The sequence below is a fragment of the Triturus cristatus genome, chromosome 1_2 (assembly GCF_964204655.1).
Source record: "Triturus cristatus chromosome 1_2, aTriCri1.1, whole genome shotgun sequence".
NCBI lineage: Eukaryota > Metazoa > Chordata > Amphibia > Caudata > Salamandridae > Triturus > Triturus cristatus.
In genome coordinates this window covers 946,857,594-946,877,681 of record NC_140580.1, presented here as the reverse complement: position 1 = coordinate 946,877,681, position 20,088 = coordinate 946,857,594, and the positions used below count along the sequence as shown (strand labels likewise).

The window sequence follows — 20,088 nt, the reverse complement described above, 5'->3', positions numbered from 1 at the left end:
CTTGAGTTCCCACCAAAATCCTCAGCAGAACATCAGGTTACATACCTATAGCTGAGCTGGCCAGGCCAATCTGAAAGGCTTTTAATGCAACAGAAGACACAAAAGCGGCAAAACTTAACCAGGCAGGTAGAGTGTATGGGCATCCCACATCTTGATCCTAAGCTTAAGCGGAATTGTAGAGAATCCGAAGTGAAGGATAGATCTGTTAGTTTATTGTTGAGTTGTGGCTGCACTCAGGAAAATGGCTGAGGTCTAGCATTCTCCTAAAGAATCTGAATAATCGTATAACTCTGCTTTAGCTAAGCAACCTCATTTGATGTCTAGGTTAAAACGAGCTGGCTTCAAGACATAAGATGTCATTTATATCTCAGTGTCAGCCCTCACCAGATCACCATTTCAGCAGAGACCATGACTTTTGCTACCCTTGTGGAGGACCACCAACAATATTATGAGATACCCCCTTAACTGGTGGAATCTCACTGCCTTTTGTGCTGACGTGGTACGCTTGTTGAACAGAATTTAGAGCAGTTTGCTGAGCAGACACCATTTAGTTTAGGCCAAGTTTTGTAAATGTATTCTCTTTCAGAAACGTACACCCCAGAATCGGTGCTTTGTTACTGAAAGATGAACAGACTGCCCGAATATTCTGGGATGTTCCTCTCAAAGCATGTTTTTTTTTATTGTTTCCGATTCGGGAGCACCAGTCTTTTCCTGGAGGTCCTGAACTGGAAAAATGTACATTGGATGGACCATCCTAAATCTGGTGTGTCTTATGATGGACATTAGCCTATAGGCCTTTGGTGAAGATGCTGTTAAAGTTTTTTGATGGATTTGACAGCTGAGGCTTTACCACCAGAAACCTGGCATGGCACTTTGCCCACCTCTGAATGAGTTATACGAACTGCGACTTTAGAGGGGCATTCGCCCAGCCATTTTGCAGCAGATCTCCTGCTTCACCAAATTGTAATTCATGCCCATACTGTATATTAAACTGTTTACTGGGATGAGTAGCATCTACACAAGCAAGAAAGAAAGAGCGTGATCTGACTTCCACCCATCATTCTTCTCTCACAGGTTGATTCAGCGAATTGAGGGCATCTGCTTCTCTGAGCCTAGACTGGCTGCAGTACTGAAGCATGCTCTTAACCAGTCACTGACCAGCAGGCCAGATTTTGAAGGTGGATGTAGCACATATTTACACCAAGAAACGTTAAAGACTTTCCAAATTGAGAAGTTGCATTCACCACTTGATCTTCACATGATTGAACCACGCCATGCAGACTCACCAATGCTACCAAAAAAGGAGTTTGCAGTGAGGCCCTCATGACCATTGTCTCTTCAGGCTCTCTAGAAAGAACATTGTTAAATCAGGGTGACAGTCACTCTTGTAGACCGCATGGATGGGAATCCTAATAGACACTGTGGTCTTGTACGTACGGTGCGTCTTCAGAGATAGTGCATGTAGTTCTGATGCTTTGTTTCTCAACTGTGATGGTGCAAGTGGGAGGTGTGGTGTGTTGTGTGGAGCGTCAACAGAAGTGATGCTGAGGGAATTGCTTCTTTATTTACTGTGTTTCTACCAACTGCGGGGTTGTCACTTGATGGTGTATCAAAAGCTGATGCTATATAACCTTCTGTCTTTCCGTTGAAGAGGATGGAGTGTTAATACTTCAGAAATCGATTATAGCTACTTATTGGTGGTAAATTACAGGTTCGAGATTTGAGTAATCCAGTGATTTTGCACGTTTTTGCATCACACGGTAACTCGGAATCACATGATTGTTGTTTCAACTGCTCAAACCAGGGCCAGAGTTAGGGTTCGAGGTTCCAAAGTCAGCAACGTAGTCACAAGAATACAATTCTTATAACATTGTTGCTCTTTCTTTAACTGGGTGCCATTTGGTGCAGATCTGGGAAGGCCACCAGTCACTGGTGTCTGTTGTTTATTGGTGTTTGATTGGGTGGGGCCAATGTTTAGTATAGAAATGGTTTGTGTCTACTGATGTCTATTAGTGTGAAAGTCAATTGTGGTTGATCCTGGGAGACCTTTGTAGTGTCTTATGTGTATGGGTGGGTCGGCCAAAGGTCGTTTATTCTATTTCCTCTGGGTTGAGGTCTCAATCATCCATTTCACGGCCAGAGTAAAGTGCTGTGTATCAATGCATCACAATCTGGATTGTAAAAATAATGGGATGTTTTGTGCATAAGGTTGTGGTATGTGTGTGTGTGTGTGTATATATATATATATATATATATACAGACGAACTTCGCCTAGTTACTCCGAATACGCTGGAAAGACGAGCACGGACCCAAGTCTTCGTGCAAGGTATTTATTTAGATCAGACACCCAGCACTACCGCCATTAATACATATACACATACATATATATATATATATATATATATATATATATATATATATATATATATATATATATATAATTGTCCAGGTTACCCCTATGAGGCCGACACACCCAGGACCGCTCCTCACCACATGTAGGTTAGCAGGTAAACTCGCCGTACTTTCAGCCGACGCGTTTCGGATTATGAAACCCTTTTTCCAGGCAATTCGGAAATGACGGCAAACAAAGCATACACTGGTATAATCCCTCTTTTAGTTCAATCCAGCATGTTAATCACCCCCAAAGCATTCTGGGACCAGTAGTGCGTAATCTGTATCACAAATTTGCGCCGTCAAATTTTCTTTTTCCTTGTTTAAACAATCACTGGGGGATATAGTCCTGCAAGTCTTTAAGTGTCAATCAAGAGGGCATCTCCCGTTCCACTCAAACTGTCCTAATCATGACATATATATATTGAATTTATCTAATTTGTTCTGCTTCAAATGTTATGAAGTTGCCTCCGAGTGGTGTTGCCTTATTCGTACACACAATGTTTCATAGGATAGCATCTCGTGTATTAGGAGTTTAGCTTGTAGAAATACATGGAACCAATAGATAGTTTTTCCGGTATTCTTAGTGTAACCTGACGCACCGTGTATCTGTTGGCACAGATTTTTTTTGGATAGCTTTTGCTGCATGCTGAGTTTTTCTTGCATCATTTCCTGCACTCTGAGTTTATCTGCTCTTCTGTCCCTCTACCAGTGTGCAGCCAGCTGTGCACGGGAGCAGATCATACAGAGGTTAATGTTTGTGAGGAACGTGTGCGAGAACGAGGAGCAACGCCTACTGGAGGAGGTACACGCGGAGGAGGAACGGGCCCAGCAAGGCATCCTGACCCAACGGGCATACTGGGAGCAATCTGCCCAGAAGCTGGCCACCCTCAGGACATATCTAGTGGATGTGCTGACCAAGATGGATGACTGCAGCCTCATGGTGAGTGTGTTTGCACCATCTAAACTCTTGACCACTCTGTTGTTTCCACAGGCTTGTTTGTGGATATTCCAAGACTTACCATTCCAGACCAGATCCAAGCAGTCTCTGCCACTCAAAAAAGAAGTGTTTGAAATAAAACTCAACCATAAAGAAGGCCCCTCATCCTTGGCTTGTCAAACATCTTGCTACCAACATTTCAACAGAAATGTATTATAGCAAATTACCCCACAAAGTGTTAGCGTTTGAGGCCCCTTGGTGTCAGGCATCTTTGGTTCTGCAAATCTTTGGACCCAAAACTTGAACACACCAGTGTAAAGCACACCGTGAGCTGGCAGTGGCGCCATGGGTCCCAATGCAAGCAGAGGAAATGGGCCTCCATGCACTTGTTTGGGAATGAAAAACATCTAGAATTGGGGTGCCATTGGTGTCAATTCACCCGCTGCACGACTGATTACTACACCCCTAAAATAGCAGCATTTTAAAGTGGAGAAGTTTGTAATGGATCAATAAAGTTTAAAAAAGTTTAAAAAACTAATTTTACAGCTTCATTAAAATGCTATTCCACTGCCACCTCATCTGGCTTTCTGTGCAGAGCACGCTATTTTTTTTGTAAAACCGTTTTTATTGCAGAACAATAATAGCAGCAGCATACATTATTACTTTGCCTGCGTCACCGATACCAATGCCACATATCCTGTGGCCATTCAGACAGCCGTACACAGCTCTTGAGCCCACATCCCGGAGGCCGGGCAGCGATGTTCCGGGATCATCAGACTGAACTGTAGTTTAAGCTTTACTTTTGCTGCTAACAAGGTAGGGTGACTACGTTCCGCTTTAGAGTTTTCCCCCCCTCCCCAACTCTCGCCCCCAACACTGCCCCCTCCCCCATCCCATTCCCCGTTCCCCTCCCTCCCTCCCCACCTCCCGTGCTCACTCCCGCAACTTGCAGAGCACGCTATGTGTGTACATGTATCCTTTTCCATCCCCCTCTCTGGAGCCAGGCAGAAGAGGGATGTATTTTCTATCATATTCATGCAGCAAACTCTGCAGAATCAATCTTATCCCTCCTGGCACCTATGAAGGCACAGGACCTATCTGCTGATTCCTCATACATCTGTTTACAAGAGGGCTCTAAAGCAGAATGATGCACTCTGACTCGAGGAGATATGGTATGTGAATGATTTATGGGCTGGAAACCCCAGTTCACCACAGCCTCTGACTAGAGGCTTTTTTAAAATAAAGCGACAGACGTACATGGCATCTCTTCTTGAGTAAATACCAATAATGTAGTTGAATCTCCAAGCTCCATTTAGAGGGTGCGCGACCACACAGTGCTGCCCTAGTACGGCAACACTGAAGGGACATCTTGAAAGATGAACGATAAAAATCCCAGGGCCATACCTAAAGTTTCTTTGGACATTCGTATCTATGGCTAAGGACTTGCAGCTTAAGAGCCTCTCCACCCCTCATTTCATCTCCTGACGGTCACGTCACCACATACCTGGCTACCACTGTGTGACACACGCTACCGGCTTCCATCACACGATCTCCCGGTGAGGAGTCGATATCACACAGTGGCATGGAAAAAAAGCTGAAACCGCTGTAAATTGTGGTTTTCCAGCTCGTTTTCCGAGGCTTTGAACTGCTCACGCCCATTAAGGGATGTGAAAACACCCCAGGACATCAGCACCAGTGTCAGCAAGCTTTTTTTTTGTTTGGTAGGAGGGGGTTTAGGGGTGGGGTTCAAAAGTGCCTCTTAGGTACTTCTGGGCACGAGACCCCGCCCCCTTCAAGGCCCCACATCCTCCTCATTCGATGAGATTGTTCTTCAAGTTGGCAGGTATGTCACCAGCACACATCCTCTTGATTAGCTGCTGGGACATGTGGCCAGAGAAGACAGACTGCTTGGGCCCTTGGACACGCGCGTAGCTTACATTGCTACAGCAGGTGCAGTAACTCTGGAGCCCAGGGGCCTGAAGGGCCCACTGAACACTGATAATTGCTGTATTTCACAGTTTAAACAGCGTCCAGGGGCCCCATCTCCTTCCTCGCACTAGGGCCCATGACAGGCAGTCTATGCCACTGCCTGTGAAAACTGAACCCTGCCCCTTTCTTGAGCAGGTCAGGGCACTTGTGTACCCGGACCGTTCCTGTCGCTTGGAAACCGCATCAAGTTATTATGCGTCTTGTAGTAGTTTGGCTTCCTTAACCTGTCAAACCAGAACGTTTTGTTGATAATCAAACATTGAACAGCCTTGTTCAGTGTTTGGCAGCACAGCAGATGTTATACACAGGTAGGGATGTCACCTTTCTCGGAATAAAATGCCATGCAGCTGCTCACGCTTTAAGATTCTACAAAGGCCCGGACACAATTCTTCAGTATAACTTTACATGAAATTGTCTGTATTCATTTTTAACGCAGCCTTTCTGTTGTTGTTTACTTTGTCAGTCAGTGGTCCTAGGGGCAGCTGTAGAAAACCTTTTTAAGTGTTTACTTCTACCACTTACTGTTTAAAGTATGTACTGATAAGAAGGAAAATACCAGCTTTTGGGGTGAATTTTAAAATTTTTGAACCGCCAGGAACATTAAAATCCCAACATTGCTTGTATAAAACCTGCCAGGTGGCAACCCTATTCACTTGACATGCATTACTATCCCCCAGTCTTGTTCTTACTGGGGCTTTCTGAAGTGAACAGACAAAAATTAACATAGAGCATTGAATTATAATGTGGGGATAAAATAGCCACAGATTTTGTTGTGAAAAACACTGTAAATAACACTTTACAGACCATCATTAGTCAGATACAATTTTTGACACCATTGAAAATGACACTGCATTTGGATCATCTTGTGTCCAGAATGGATATGAATACATTGTAAAGAGCAGGTGCCTCCACCGGTCTGGTGCCTCCAGATATCTATCACTACAGATATTTATTGGACTGAAAGACACTGTAGATTTGGTCTTTAGCAATTGACTGAGAACTGATATGTCCTAGTTTTTATGACCCGAATAGCACAGGTTTTTTTTTTGCATAACACCGTACTGGCAGGAATCTGGCATTAATGCCCATCCCTTCGTGTCACCATACTTAGTTTGATGAGAATGTCTTTTTTTTTGCAGCTCTCAGTGGGATCTCTGTCAGTAAATGCGGGGGCATGATGCCATGATGACACAGCTCCATAACAGTGTTTAGTTGGATGGTGTAGCCCACTGACTATATCAGATGATGTTGAAGTTTGGTATGGTTAAGAAGATGCTTGTGCAATATCGCTAAATATAATTTTGCTAACTTTCCTTAAATTTCACAAAAACAATGCACACTAATGCACAAGTTCAGAAGACTAATATCGGCAGTATCTCACATGAAATCTGAACCTCTCCAATATTTGTGCCTCTCCCCTCCGAAGACACCTCCAACACCAACTTCCACAACTGCATGACAGACGTCGCAAACTGGATGAAGGACAACTGCCTGAAACTCAAGAGAGACAAGACAGAGGTACTGATTAATGGAAACAAAAGCACCCCCATGGGACACATCCTGGTGGCCCTCAGAACTCAGACCTACTCCTACCCCCACTGACCACGCTAGGAACCTAGGCATCATTCTGGGCAACAAGCTAACCATGACAACACAGGTCAACTCCGCCTCCTCCTCCTGCTTCCTTATCCTCCACACGCTACGTAAGATATTCAAATGGCGACCCCAAGGCTTAAGACGCATCATCACCCAGGCCCTCATCTCCAGCCGACTGGACTATGGCAACGCTCTCTACGGATGGATCGCAGCTCACCTCCTCTGACGACAACAGACCATACAGAACGCCGCAGCCATACTCATGCTGGATCTCCCTAGACGTACCCACATCAGCGCCTACCTCAGGGAACTCTACTGACTCCCTGTACAGAAAAGAAGCTAGTTCAAGCTCCTGACCCATGCATACACAGCCCTATGCAACTGTGGACCCGCCTACTTGAACCCCCGTCTGATCTCCAATCAGCCCACCAAACACCTCTGCATACTTTTCTCTAACCCTTACCCCGCGGAGATCACTCCTTCTTCTACCTAGCAGCTAAGACATGGAATGAGCTACCTTTTTCATCTATGGACCTCCCCATCTCGTCCAGAGTTCCGAAACTTCATGAAGACCTGGCTTATCAATTGGAGCCTTCCAGCACCTGGACATCTTCAAGGGTTACAGTAGCGCTCTACAAATCTTCTGATTGATTGTTTGAACCCAAGAGCGTACATCCTGTTCAGAAGTTAGAGGAGATAGCAAGGGTACTAGTTTGAGGAGAAAATATGTCCTGCAACACATTTTCTGCTCGAATCAGTCACACACAGAACAAAATAGTACAAATATGCCTGGACTCAAAGTTTGTGGTATTTTGCAAACTTCATACATTTTGCAACAAAATGAAAACTCACACAGGACTAGTAAGAATACGAACCTTTATAAGTAAACGATAATCTTTCCTAGTACCTAAGTGAAAGAGTCCGTTAAAAATAAAAGCAAGAGGCAGTTACACTGGCTCCCTATCAAGCAGAGGGTCAGGTTCAAGGGTTCAAGGGTCTGTGCATTGCGCATAAACCTAATATGGAGTGGCGCCGAAATACATCAAAGATCGCCTGAAGCCCTATGTGCCTAGATTCCACCTCCGGTCATCTGAGACCAGCCTGCTGGCCTGCCCGCGTTTTAACAAAACTACATTGGGGGGACGGGCTATCTCAGTCGTGATCCCCCAGATCTGGAACAAGCTTCCGGACAATATGTGTAGGGAACCCATGCTACTTCCGTTTAGGAAAAAACTCAAAACCATCCTGTTTACTGAGGCATTCGGTTAAATCCACCTACAGTGCGCTGACTACACTTGGGATCAGGGGACTCCGGTCCACGCTACTAGCGCCTAGAGACCTTTGGTGATTGGCGCTCTATAAATATAATCTAACATTAACATTAACATCTATTCCATTTCTTTTTCAAGCACAACGTTTGTGTAGCATTGGTTGTGCATTGTTTATCTGAACTTTCTTTAGAGAATGTATGGCTCAGATTTTCTCCCATAATAAGGCAAGACCACGCCATATTAAAGGGGCCATCCAGTGAATGACATCCCAATACATCTGAAACCCGCCCCTGACATCATCCGCAGCAGCATTCTAGAATACCTATTGATGGTGATTGTTAGAGATGCAGACCTCGGTAAAGAGAGCTGTTCCTCTCCTCTGGTTGGCCCCTTTAAGTCTGCAGAAATAGATATTCCCACAAACCAGACTCAGAATGAGTAGAATGTTGGCGATACCAGTTAAAATGAAGAACAGGATATCTCCCAGATGTCCTTGGGGTGTTTGTATATGTAGTTCCTTATTTAAATGAAAATACACTAATTGCTCAAGATTGGGGAGAGGAGTTGGCCTAACGGCTAGGGCGCTCGACCTCGGACCTGGTGGAACTGGGTTCGAGTCTCGGTAATGACGCTGAACATCCTGTGATTCTGGGCAAATCACTTAATCTCCCTGTGCCTAACAAAGAATGAATGTGTGTCCTAATGTAACGTAACTGGTGCTATGTAAAGCGCTCTGATACCTGATTGGATTCGGGTCAAGTTCGCGCTATATAAAACTCTGCAAAAAAAAAATCCACAATTACACAATTCCTTGGGCTGCTCAACTCTGCGTGGGAGGGGGAAGGTTGCTGGTGGTGGGTGAGGGGCTGTCACATGGCACTTCACCAGCAGATCCTATCTTGATCCCTCAGTTTGTAAGTGGTAAGGCAGGTGATCAGAGAACCTGAAAATCTGATTCCGAAATTATCATATCTTACAAATGTCTCTTGCACATTGTTGCTATTCCTGTCTCTTGGTAACTAAGTCAGCCAGTGAAGAATAGTGCTTTTGCATCCCCAAGCTTGTAGAACAGGGATGTCATAGTTTACAATGGTACTGTCATCCATTGCCGAGTGTGGGGCAGCACCTTGGATATTAGGTACATGATATGGCCGTCAATGGTGTGACCTACAACAGACTCTTCCCTCATAGTACACAACACATCTAACAGTGTAAAACTAGATCTCTCTTTGTGAAAATCTCAGACACTCAGCTAACTCCCATTATTAGGGTATTTTCGAGATTCTGCACTATATCAGAGCTCACTATAAACTCTGGACCATATTTATGGCCAAGTCACGCAGTGCAGCGCAGCAAGTCACCTTGCTGTGCTGCACTGAGCGACAGGGAAAAGGCAGGAATGTGCTGTATTTAGGACAATACAGCTCGTTCCTGCCTTTTTCCCTCCACTGGCACCCTGTTGGCTGCCTCGCACCAACTCAGGCAATGGTGCAAGGGTGCCTGTGTTGCATGCAGGATTGTTTTTTTGCAGGAAGGAAGAACTTTCTGCACAAAAACAATACCCTGAGGTTTTTGCCTCTTCCTACATGTGCTGCGGAATCACGCACATGTAGAAAGAGGGAAAAACGAGAAGAAATAAACATATTTCTCCTCGTTACCCGCACCTGGGGAGGAGTAGGTTTTTGATGCAATCCCAGGTCTACTCCTTCTGGTAAATCTGGTAATGCATTAAAATCAATGGATATTGCATGGGAACACTCAAGAAACGCCAATGGAAATGCCTCCATGGTGCAGAGTAATGCAACGCAGCAATTTGCACTGTGCTGCATTACTCGCGCTTTATAAAGCCACTCATGGCCACGCAAGGTAGCCTAGCATGGCTTCGTAAATCTCATTTTGAAGTTGCGTCATTCTTGCACCACTTTGAGTGGTGCAAGAACGACGCAAAGGGGCTTGTAAATAAGCCCCTCTGTTTCCTTTAACCCAATAATTGCACTGGTGCGGCTTGGAATACACGCTGATGTGGGACACTGCATCAGTACATCATCTACCGGTCAAAATACACTGAGATCCTAAAGTAATCCTAAATGAAAATTATTGTATTACCATTACTGAAGTCATAGATCAAATTAAAGACTGAAATAAATTACACTAACAAGTATAATAGCAAGAATAGATAGTAGTGCTGCCCAAGTTCCTATACTGTTTTGTAAACATCCCAATTTACCCCACAAACTACTTTTTCACAGCACTATAGACATACTCAACTAGAGCTATAGGGGCAGGCTAGCAGCCCAGGATAACCTGGGCCATGTTGGGGAAGCAACATGGAGGCCTGGAAGTACCAGACCCAGAACTGATTTATAACTGTGCACCGGTCCACTTTGCTTACTGCTGCTATCACCCTACTGTAATACTCCCGCACGTGGTGATAGAAACGGATATTCCAGAGCCCACATCACTCAATGTATTTCTGAGTCAAGCGAGGATCAGGGTTGAAGAATATTAATCCTACAAGCAAAGTTAACGCCTGGCACAAAAATGCTGAATACTCTGGGATGTCTCCGATGATATATTCTCCTTGTTCGCCCTTTATGAATAAACCTGTGATACTCCCGACAACAAAGCCAATGGTGATTCTCCAATTTAAAGTTTGGAACATATGCACAGCAGGAAACCTATTCCTAGACAGCAAGTTCCTAACACTTGAAAAATGTGTTGGTGCACTCATCACTTAAAAACCGTCAATAAAGTTATTTAAAAAGCCAGCAAATGTGATGGCTGGAATGCTTAAATTAATCTAGGCCACTGATTACTGTGGGCCGAAGACTCATGGCTAGTCGTCTAATTGGTTTTACGTAGCCTGCAGAGGCCCATTACCCACTGGTGAAACGCTACCAGTGTGCCCCTGTCAGAGCCCCTTGATGTCACCATCATGTGACAATGGCTGCTGGGCAGAGAGCCCCTTTGTGTCACCATCATTTCACAGTGGGAGATGGGCAGGGAGCTAGACCCTCTTTCTGTCACCATCATGTGACAATGGCAGAGGTGCAGAGAGCCCGAGCCCCTTTATGTCACCATCATGTGACAATGGCAGATAGGCTGGGAGTTAGACCCCCGCTATATCACCATCATTTCACAGTGGCAGAGGGGCAGAGAGCCAGAGCCCCTCTCTGTCCCCATCATGTGACAATGGCAGAGGGGCAGAGAGCCAGAGCCCCTTTCTGTCACCATCATGTGACAATGGCAGAGGGACAGAGAGCCAGAGCCCCTTTATGTCACCACCATGTGACAATGGCAGAGGGACAGAGAGCCAGAGCCCCTTTCTGTCACCATCATGTGACAATGGCAGAGGGGCAGAGAGCCAGAGCCCCTTTCTGTCACCATCATGTGACAATGGCAGATAGGCTGGGAGTTAGACCCCCCTTTATATCACCATCATTTCACAGTGACAGAGGGACAGAGAGCCAGAGCCCCTTTCTGTCACCATCATGTGACAATGGCAGAGGGGCAGAGAGCCAGAGCCCCTTTATGTCACCACCATGTGACAATGGCAGAGGGACAGAGAGCCAGAGCCCCTTTATGTCACCACCATGTGACAATGGCAGAGGGACAGAGAGCCAGAGCCCCTTTCTGTCACCATCATGTGACAATGGCAGAGGGGCAGAGAGCCAGAGCCCCTTTCTGTCACCATCATGTGACAATGGCAGAGGGACAGAGAGCCAGAGCCCCTTTCTGTCACCATCATGTGACAATGGCAGATAGGCTGGGAGTTAGACCCCCTTTGTGTCACCATAATTTCACAGTGGGAGATGGGTAGTGAGTTAGACCATCTTTCTGTCACCATCTTGTGACAATGGCAGATAGGCTGGGAGTTAGACCCCCTTTATGTCACCATCATTTCACAATGGCAGATAGGCAGGAAATATTTGCTGTAAGGTGTTGTTTCCTAACACACCCAGAACAAACTTCTCCATTTCTCTCTGCATTCTTCTCTTGTGAATTATGGGCGGTGATTTACGTAACACCAGTGAATCCCAGAACTCTCTCTTTCTTTACATCAAAACACAGATGGATTAAGCCTGGACAGGTGCTATGGTGAAACTGTGATCCTTCTCCAGTCGGCCACCATGTGTCAAGGGTGGATGATGGAAGATAGGGGTGTTCCATGCAGCATCCAGCTATGCGCATCAGTTTCATTTTGTCAGCTGCCTGGGACAGAGGTGAGGAGGGGCCTTTCATTGGAAGATACAATGCCAGCCTCTTTCCTGGCTTTTGCCTCTGAATCACCCAGACCAGTCATGGAGGGAAGTCTCACTTTCCAACCTGTGTCTGTTCGCAGTCATCCCTCCAATAGTAAATACCCTAAGGGGAGAGGAGCTGGCCCAATCGCTAGGGCGGTCAACCTCGAACCTGAGAAATGGGGTTCGAGTCTCGGCAATGACGCTGAACATCCTGTGATTCTGGGCAAATCACTTAATCTCCCCGTGCCTAACAAAAATGAATGTCTCTCATGTAACGCAACTGGTGCTATGTAAAGCGCTCTGATACCCGATACCGGGTCAAGTTTGCGCTATATAAAACTCCGTAAAATAAAAACCCTAAGGTTATGCTGAATGGCCAGGCATAAACGTTTTAAGGCATGGGCAAAGTGAGCAATTGCCCAGGGCCCCCAGTTTACAAGCCCACCCCCCTGGGAAAATAAACTTTATTCTCTGCACCTCAACTGTGTGTATTTCTGTATCTCAACTTCTCTCCCCTTCTCTCTGTCTATGCCACCTCTGAATTTATCTCTTTTTGCCCAATATCATCTCATGTATTTTTGTGGTCCTGGGAAAGACATATTTCAGCTGCTTGTGTGAACCCCGTTTATTTAGCATCATGCAGGATTTAATTAGCAGTAAATGGGCAATACATTTCAAAGGTGTTACAAACCGAGGGCCACAAAATATGTCGTGCCTGGGGCCTATAAAAATCCTTAAGACAACACTGTGACAAGTGCACCTATAGAAAGCATCTTTGGGAGGATTTCGCCAAGTGGCTGTCTTTTCGGATCTTCTATCTAAGAGTGGACCTGTCTGAATGTACCCAGCGTCAGAGTGTCATTACACTTAGGTTACACATTGGCAGCCTCATTCGTTTATTTAGTCCTTTATGTAGTGCCACGCTCTGCTGAGAGGAAACATCGGGTTGCTGAATACAAGAGATGATGTGTGGAGCATGGGAGCATCAGTAGGGTGTGTCAGAGGGGTGTTCGGACCTAAGATCTGAGGTATGCCCTCTGTAAAAACGTATCCGAGGAAGCGTGCTCTGCCACCCCCCCCCCCCCCCCCCCGGCCCCCATCAAGAGAGCACTGAACCTTTATTAGCCTGGGGTGTAGTGGTTTCAAAGGGAGGAAGTGCCCGTGGGTCACACATCCAGGGAAGTTTTACCCCCACATCAGTTCGACAAGAGCTCGGCACTAAATACAGAGAGGGACACTGAATTCAGTCCTCGTCCTAATGGTTGTTCTAAATATCACTTATCAAATGAATCTCATTCAACAGCCATCAGTTAATTGTTACTGTGAGTCCTCGCGATGTACCGAGTTGTGCCTTCCACCTAGGCGAATGGCGATTTCATTCGTGCAGCTCTGAGATGAGTCCACATAGAGATGTTTCCTTTGTGTTGTGTAGCCTTAGGGTGATTTAGGAAATATTAAACATTTCAAAATATATGGCAGGCTCATCGTTTGATTTGTACTTTTACATTCTGTGATCAGTTGCCTTCTGCGCAGATTAGTAGTTCCACTGCACTTTTGGAAATGTACTTCAGTGAGCATTTCCTATGTTATAATCCGGCACGTTCGTGCAGCAGATTATGGCCCCGGATTACAAATTGCATGGTACTGGCAGGATGCACACCCGGCACCTGTGATTACTGGTGCTGTGTGGTAACACCTCAGCAGTACTGTGTGATTATGAATCAGTGCCAGTGGAATGGAGAATACCTGTGCAGGTCCGGTTTCACAGCGTGGGAAGCCGGGAGCACTGTGTGTGAAGAGCGTGGGGGGGGGGGGGCGGTGTCCAGAAGTAGGTTAGGCTGTGGACTGCCAAGGGGAGCACTCATTCTCTCCTGTGTCAAAGAAGGGGATGTATTTGTGCCCGCAGCCCCTGATCCTTAAAAGTGTGTACAGTCCAGACAATCCAGCAGGTAGCACCAGGCTGGGTATTGCCACTCCTGGGAAATCCGGGTTCAGTAATACTGAACAAGACAAGATTGTCTGAAGCAGTACCCCCCACTCTGGCCGACTCGATACTGGGCCTTTGAGTCTCTTTAACATACATTTTATGGCTTCTTATGTTTGGCAAATTTGACGATAGCAGAGAATGTGAACACAAAACCCATCCTGATCAGTCACACTCCTATCTAGAGACCTTGGAGCACCAGACTTAAGTTAGCACAAATAAGTTTCTCTTTTCAGAATTGCTAAGTTCTGCAACATAAAACCACATTCCCAGCTTCAATAACACAACTAGTTTGAAATCCACAGGTGTGTCTAATTCCCAGTTTGAGGACCACAACTAGCTTGGAATCCACAGGTGTGTCTAATTCCCAGTTTCAGTACCACAACTAGTTTGAAATCCACAGGTGTGTCTAATTCCCAGTTTCAGTACCACAACTAGCTTGGAATCCACAGGTGTGTCTAATTCCCAGTTTCATTACCACAACTAGTTTGAAATCCACAAGTGTGTCTAATTCCCAGTTTCAATACGACAACTAGTTTGGAATACAGAGGTGTGTCTAATTCCCAGTTTCGGTACCGCAACTTGTTTGGAATACAGAGGTGTGTCTAATTCCCAGTTTCGGAACCACAACTAGTTTGGAATCCACAGGTGTGTCTAATTCCCAGTTTCAATACCACAACTAGTTTGGAATCCACAGGTGTGTCTAATTCCCAGTTGCAGTACCACAGCTAGTTTGGAGTACACAGGTGTGTCTATTTCCCAGTTCCAGTACCACAGCTAGTTTGGAATACACAGCTGTGCCTATTTCTCTATATGTGTGTATAGTGTTGTCAGTCCGTGTGTCGTACAGCAAATCCAGATCTACTGGAGGGTAATTTCTACTTTTTCTCGTGCCTAGCTACAATTTTTCCTCCAGTAAATGTAACATCATTAAATCCACCTAGGGTGTGCTCTAACTCTTGTTTGGCGCCTACTGCTCACCACATGCTTTTTTCAATTCATTCATTTATTTATTCACTATTTGATTAAAATAAACAACAATCTTATACAAATATACTTAAGGTACCACTCATCCTTTGTATTGCTTCAAATATTTAAACAAAATATACTATTGTTTTTCTAGCTTCTATAATAAGGTGCCCTCATGCATACAGAAATTAAACAATATTGAGTTTGTCACTGCTATGGTACCAAATGCAATTGTCATTTTATTAAACGTTATCATTTTTTCACATGTGCACCAATAGGTTTGTAATATTCACAATAAAAGAAAAAATACAAATGTAACAAAACATTAAAAAGTTTTCCGTATTTAGCTTTTGTTTTTTGATTTCTGATTTTGTAATAGCAGAGCTTCTTTTGAATACTATGTAAATCTTAAAACTCATCAAAAGTATGACAATTCTCCTTTAACAATTCACTCCTGCGACATGTGCCCTCTACCATTATTAAAAGTGCAATTACATTCTCATTTCAAAACAACATTGAAACAAAAACAGACAACATTTACTATTTTTCAGCAACGCAGAGCAGCAACCAAAGTTGCTGTGCTACTCATCTTGAAAGGAAGAGAGCTGGACAGTTATCTGAGATGTCAGAAGTCAAAGCAACACTTTTAAGGATATGATCTGCGACTAAAATATCCTTAAGGATTCAAAAATGGCATTTACACTAAAAACCGAAATCATACAACCAGCCAGTCAGATATTGTGCAAGCCACAGATTCCAGAGGCCTTAAAATGTTCCGTTTACCTGAATATAGCAAGGTCACATATAGTAACTGTGGGAAAAGTATCTGGAACACCCACGTAGTAATGAAATCACACGGAGAGGCTTAATAGTCGGAGTAGCAGGGTTTATTCATGTCCGCATCCTTCAGCGTCCTTTGCATCATACCGAACCCCCAGTCAACCGTCCCCGCGCCGAACCCCCCTAGTTGAAACACAACACTCTGCGTGATCTCCACGAGCGTGAAGGACACGCGCTCGTGGAAATCACGCTAACATGTGGTAAATAGGTTATGCATATACAACAGTAACCCTGAATCCTCCCTGTACGCTCTTAATGCCTGTCCTTTTTATAGATCGCAGGAGTTGACATGAGTTAAATGCCATTGAAGGAGGCGGACATGATCTAAGTCTCCAGCCAGCATGCCTAACCTTGCTCAACATATTTCAACATGGGATTCACCTCTCTCTCCCAAAATCAGCATGTCTTTTCAATACAAAATGTTTGCTAGGTGTTGTTGCTTACTTCTTCGAACATGCAGTAGTCACCCCCTGCCCTTTTGATGAAACCACTTAAGAGTGTGGCAGTGCATCAGAGCCTAAGCCATGCATATGCCAAATTTTAATTGTGGTGGCGGAGCAAAGACTGCACTGAGAAACATCAAAGACCACCCCTCTCCGTGGATGGAAAATAGATACAAAGCACAGCAACTCTTCAACGTTTCTGTAATCTCAAGCACAACAGATGCAAAAGACAATTGGAAACTCTGGTAGTATATTAGAGTTAATTCAGTGATTTTGCTCACAATTATAGCCACCTGTTAAAAAATGGTTGCCCAGTGGAATGCCTCAAAGATCATCTATCTTGGCTTTGTTTTACCCTCCTTTCTGGCATAGATGATCAAATTGGATCATCTTCAATTCCAGAGGAACGTAGAGTAAATACAAATTCACCCATGCAAGATGAGGACTCCTGAAAGATGGATTCACAAGCAAAGAAGACGGAGTCACCTCCTAGCCCCAGCGCAAAAAATAAAGAACCTACTAAACCTTAATGTTCAAATGCTCCTCAATGTACAGATTGGGCATGGGATAGTCATTTATGGGCAAGACGTCTAGCACAGATTCTACGATGGATGCCAGATGCCTACTATGTCTTGGAGGCAGTCAACAGAGATCCCGCCTCTCATTAGTCGATCACACTTTCATCTCCCTTATCAGTGACTTTGCGACTTAGGTCGCCTTTGGAAAGATGTACACCATGGGTGTCATAATGGGCACTGAGCCATCCTTCTCACCAATTTATGCAATTACAGAAGCTGGCCCCTATAAACTCTGACGATTTGTCAGGGCGCTTCCTCTTCTCCAAATAAAACATAAGCTTCCCATGCCTCCATTGCAGGTGGCCAACTGCACTGGGTTTACCCCCAGTCCCTGTGACACGGGACTGGGAGTGATCCTTGATTTGAAGCTTTCTTTCAGTGACCAAATTAGCAGAGTTGTCTCTTCTTGCTTTTTTATTCTCAGAACCCTTAGGAAAATCAAATTCTTCCTCCCGGAAGACAGCCTGAAGACAGCAGTCACGGCATTCATTCTGTCTCGACTGGACTACTGTAACAGTCTCTATATTAACATCCAAAAGAGACACCTGGCCAGACTCCAGATCGTGCAGAATGCGGCAGCTAGGCTGATCACAGGGACACCCAGGTTTGCCTCGGTAAGGATGGGTCTTAGGACACTCCATTGGCTACCTTTTAAACAACGAATACAGTTTAAGGCCTTGTGCATAGTTTTTAAGGCACTCAGAGTAGTTAGTCCTGATTTTCTGAAACACGCCTTACAGTGGTATGTTCCTGGAAGAGTCTTACGTTCGCCAAACAAGTGACCGTTCCCCGCTATAATAAAGCCAGTTGGGGTGGCAGGAGCCTTTGCCATTGTGCTGCTAAGGCATGGAATAGCCTGCCTTTCCATCTTAGAAACATAACTGAGCTCCTCCACTTTAGGAAAGAATTAAAAACGTGGCTATTCACATAATTACTTATCCCAGCAAACAACTACAGGTTCATTTTAGGAGGGTAGTGCACAGCGCCAGGACACCTCAGGGTAACAGAGCGATATAGAAGTCCTATTAACATAACATAACATAACATTGCAGAGACCAGCGCGCCTACAGCGCTTCTACCCCAATACGACCTTCCTCTGTCCTCCTTGTCAAGCGCGGGATGCAGACTTTTTCCATATGTTTTGGACCTGCCCGGGTATCCAAGACTATTGGTCATCAATCCACACGACACTTCGAGACCTCACTGGACTGGCCCACTTGACCACTTGGGAGAGTTGCGCGTTAGGCATACTCGGACGAAGGAAACGTCACAAAATACCAATGCGCTTTGTTTCCCTAGCCCACCTGCTGGCCAAACGCTGTATAGCTATGCACTGGCGCTCCCCGTCGGGCCCTCCGATTGCGGCGAGGGTGGGGGCGGTGCTTAAGTGGGCTGCAGCTGAAGAGGACGCAGTGCGTGAGGAAGAAGCTAAAGGTATCCGCAAAATCCCAATCTTTCTGGAATGGGCTCTCCTATTACACCAATTCAAACAGTCCCAGACCCAGACCACCGACACAACTACCCCTGACACCACACAACTACCTACTGCACATGCTCACAGGACAGGGGATCCCCCCCCCGATTACCCACGCCACCCTAGGACCCGCTAGGCTCGCCCCCGCTCGCCAGACATACTGAACGGTCCCCTACACCAGCCCGCGCACCCATCTCCTCCTAAGTGAGATGCAGCTGTACCGTTGAGTAGATATCCGTGGACTCACAGCATTTGCCTGGCCCAACCACTCAGAACCCCATGGCAACTCCTAGTTCGGTTCTTCCCCCCAGTTTTCCTTTCTGGCGAACACCTGCTACAACACATGCCGCATCTACGCGGAATAAGACGCAAATGTACTCTCTATACTGATGTTGGTCAATTCAGTTGCACATGTACCACAGTTATTTGTACGGAATGTAATTTCTTTATGATTATAACAACAAATGCCAATAAAAAGAATATACAAAAAAAAACCATAACATTGCAGAGGGCCTGTAGCTGCCCGGCTGAGAAGACAACCATCAGCCTATCCAGATGACACCATCAGATTAACCTGTACTTTCAAGCACACACATAAGTTCACAGGAAGTCAAGAAAACATGTCCTTGCCCCAATTTGTTTTATCTTGAGTTATCAAGTTGTTACAGATATCAATGAAAAAATATCCAAGCCAAACAAAGTGCTAATCAAGCAAATGAAGAAATAATTCAAGTATGAAAAAAAGTTTTATTTATCAAATACTAGATGATCATTTTTAGGTTTCGCCTACACAGCTGTGCTTGTGAAATCTATTGTTTTTAATATATCTTAAAAGGGTATTACATCCTGCCTTCACTTCTTATTGGTCCGTGTACTTGCCAGTTTGCTTTCCTCCCATTTCTATTGCTTGGAGCTTGTTCTCCCTTTTGTGTTTCTCCCATCAGTTTTCTGTGGCCTAGAAAAGAAAGAAAGAACAAAATATATTTATAGAGCGCGTAGGTAGCTACCCTAAGGCATCCCAGAACAAACAGCAGCAACACACAGATGATGACAGTTAATGGATGGAGTTTTGGAAAAGCCAGGTTTTGAGAAGCTTTGGAAAGGCCAGAAGATTGGACTCTAGGCGTAAATGAAGGTGGATGGAGTTCCATAGCTTGGAGACATTGTAAGAAAACGAGATCCCACCACTTCTCACCTTTTTAACTCTAGGAACTGAGGCAAGGCAAAGGTTGGTCGAGCGAAGGCATCTATTTGGACGATAGGGAGAGATGATAGTTTTATTAGTAGGCGGCCCTTTCCCCCCTGAAGGACTTGTGGGCGATGCATAGGGACTTAAATTTAATTCTCTCCATAACAGGCAGACAGTGAA

The 20,088-nt window shown here is 45.0% G+C and overlaps 1 protein-coding gene across 1 annotated transcript in view; it reads left to right on the top strand.

Moving 5' to 3' along the window:
* The window catches only part of BSPRY (B-box and SPRY domain containing), a 100,634-nt gene that overhangs the window by 31,101 nt on the left and 49,445 nt on the right, over positions 1–20,088 (top strand). The window contains exon 3 of the mRNA XM_085609960.1: positions 3,104–3,334. Coding sequence (XP_085466086.1) covers positions 3,104–3,334 — 231 coding nt within the window. The remainder of the gene's footprint in view (positions 1–3,103; positions 3,335–20,088) is intronic.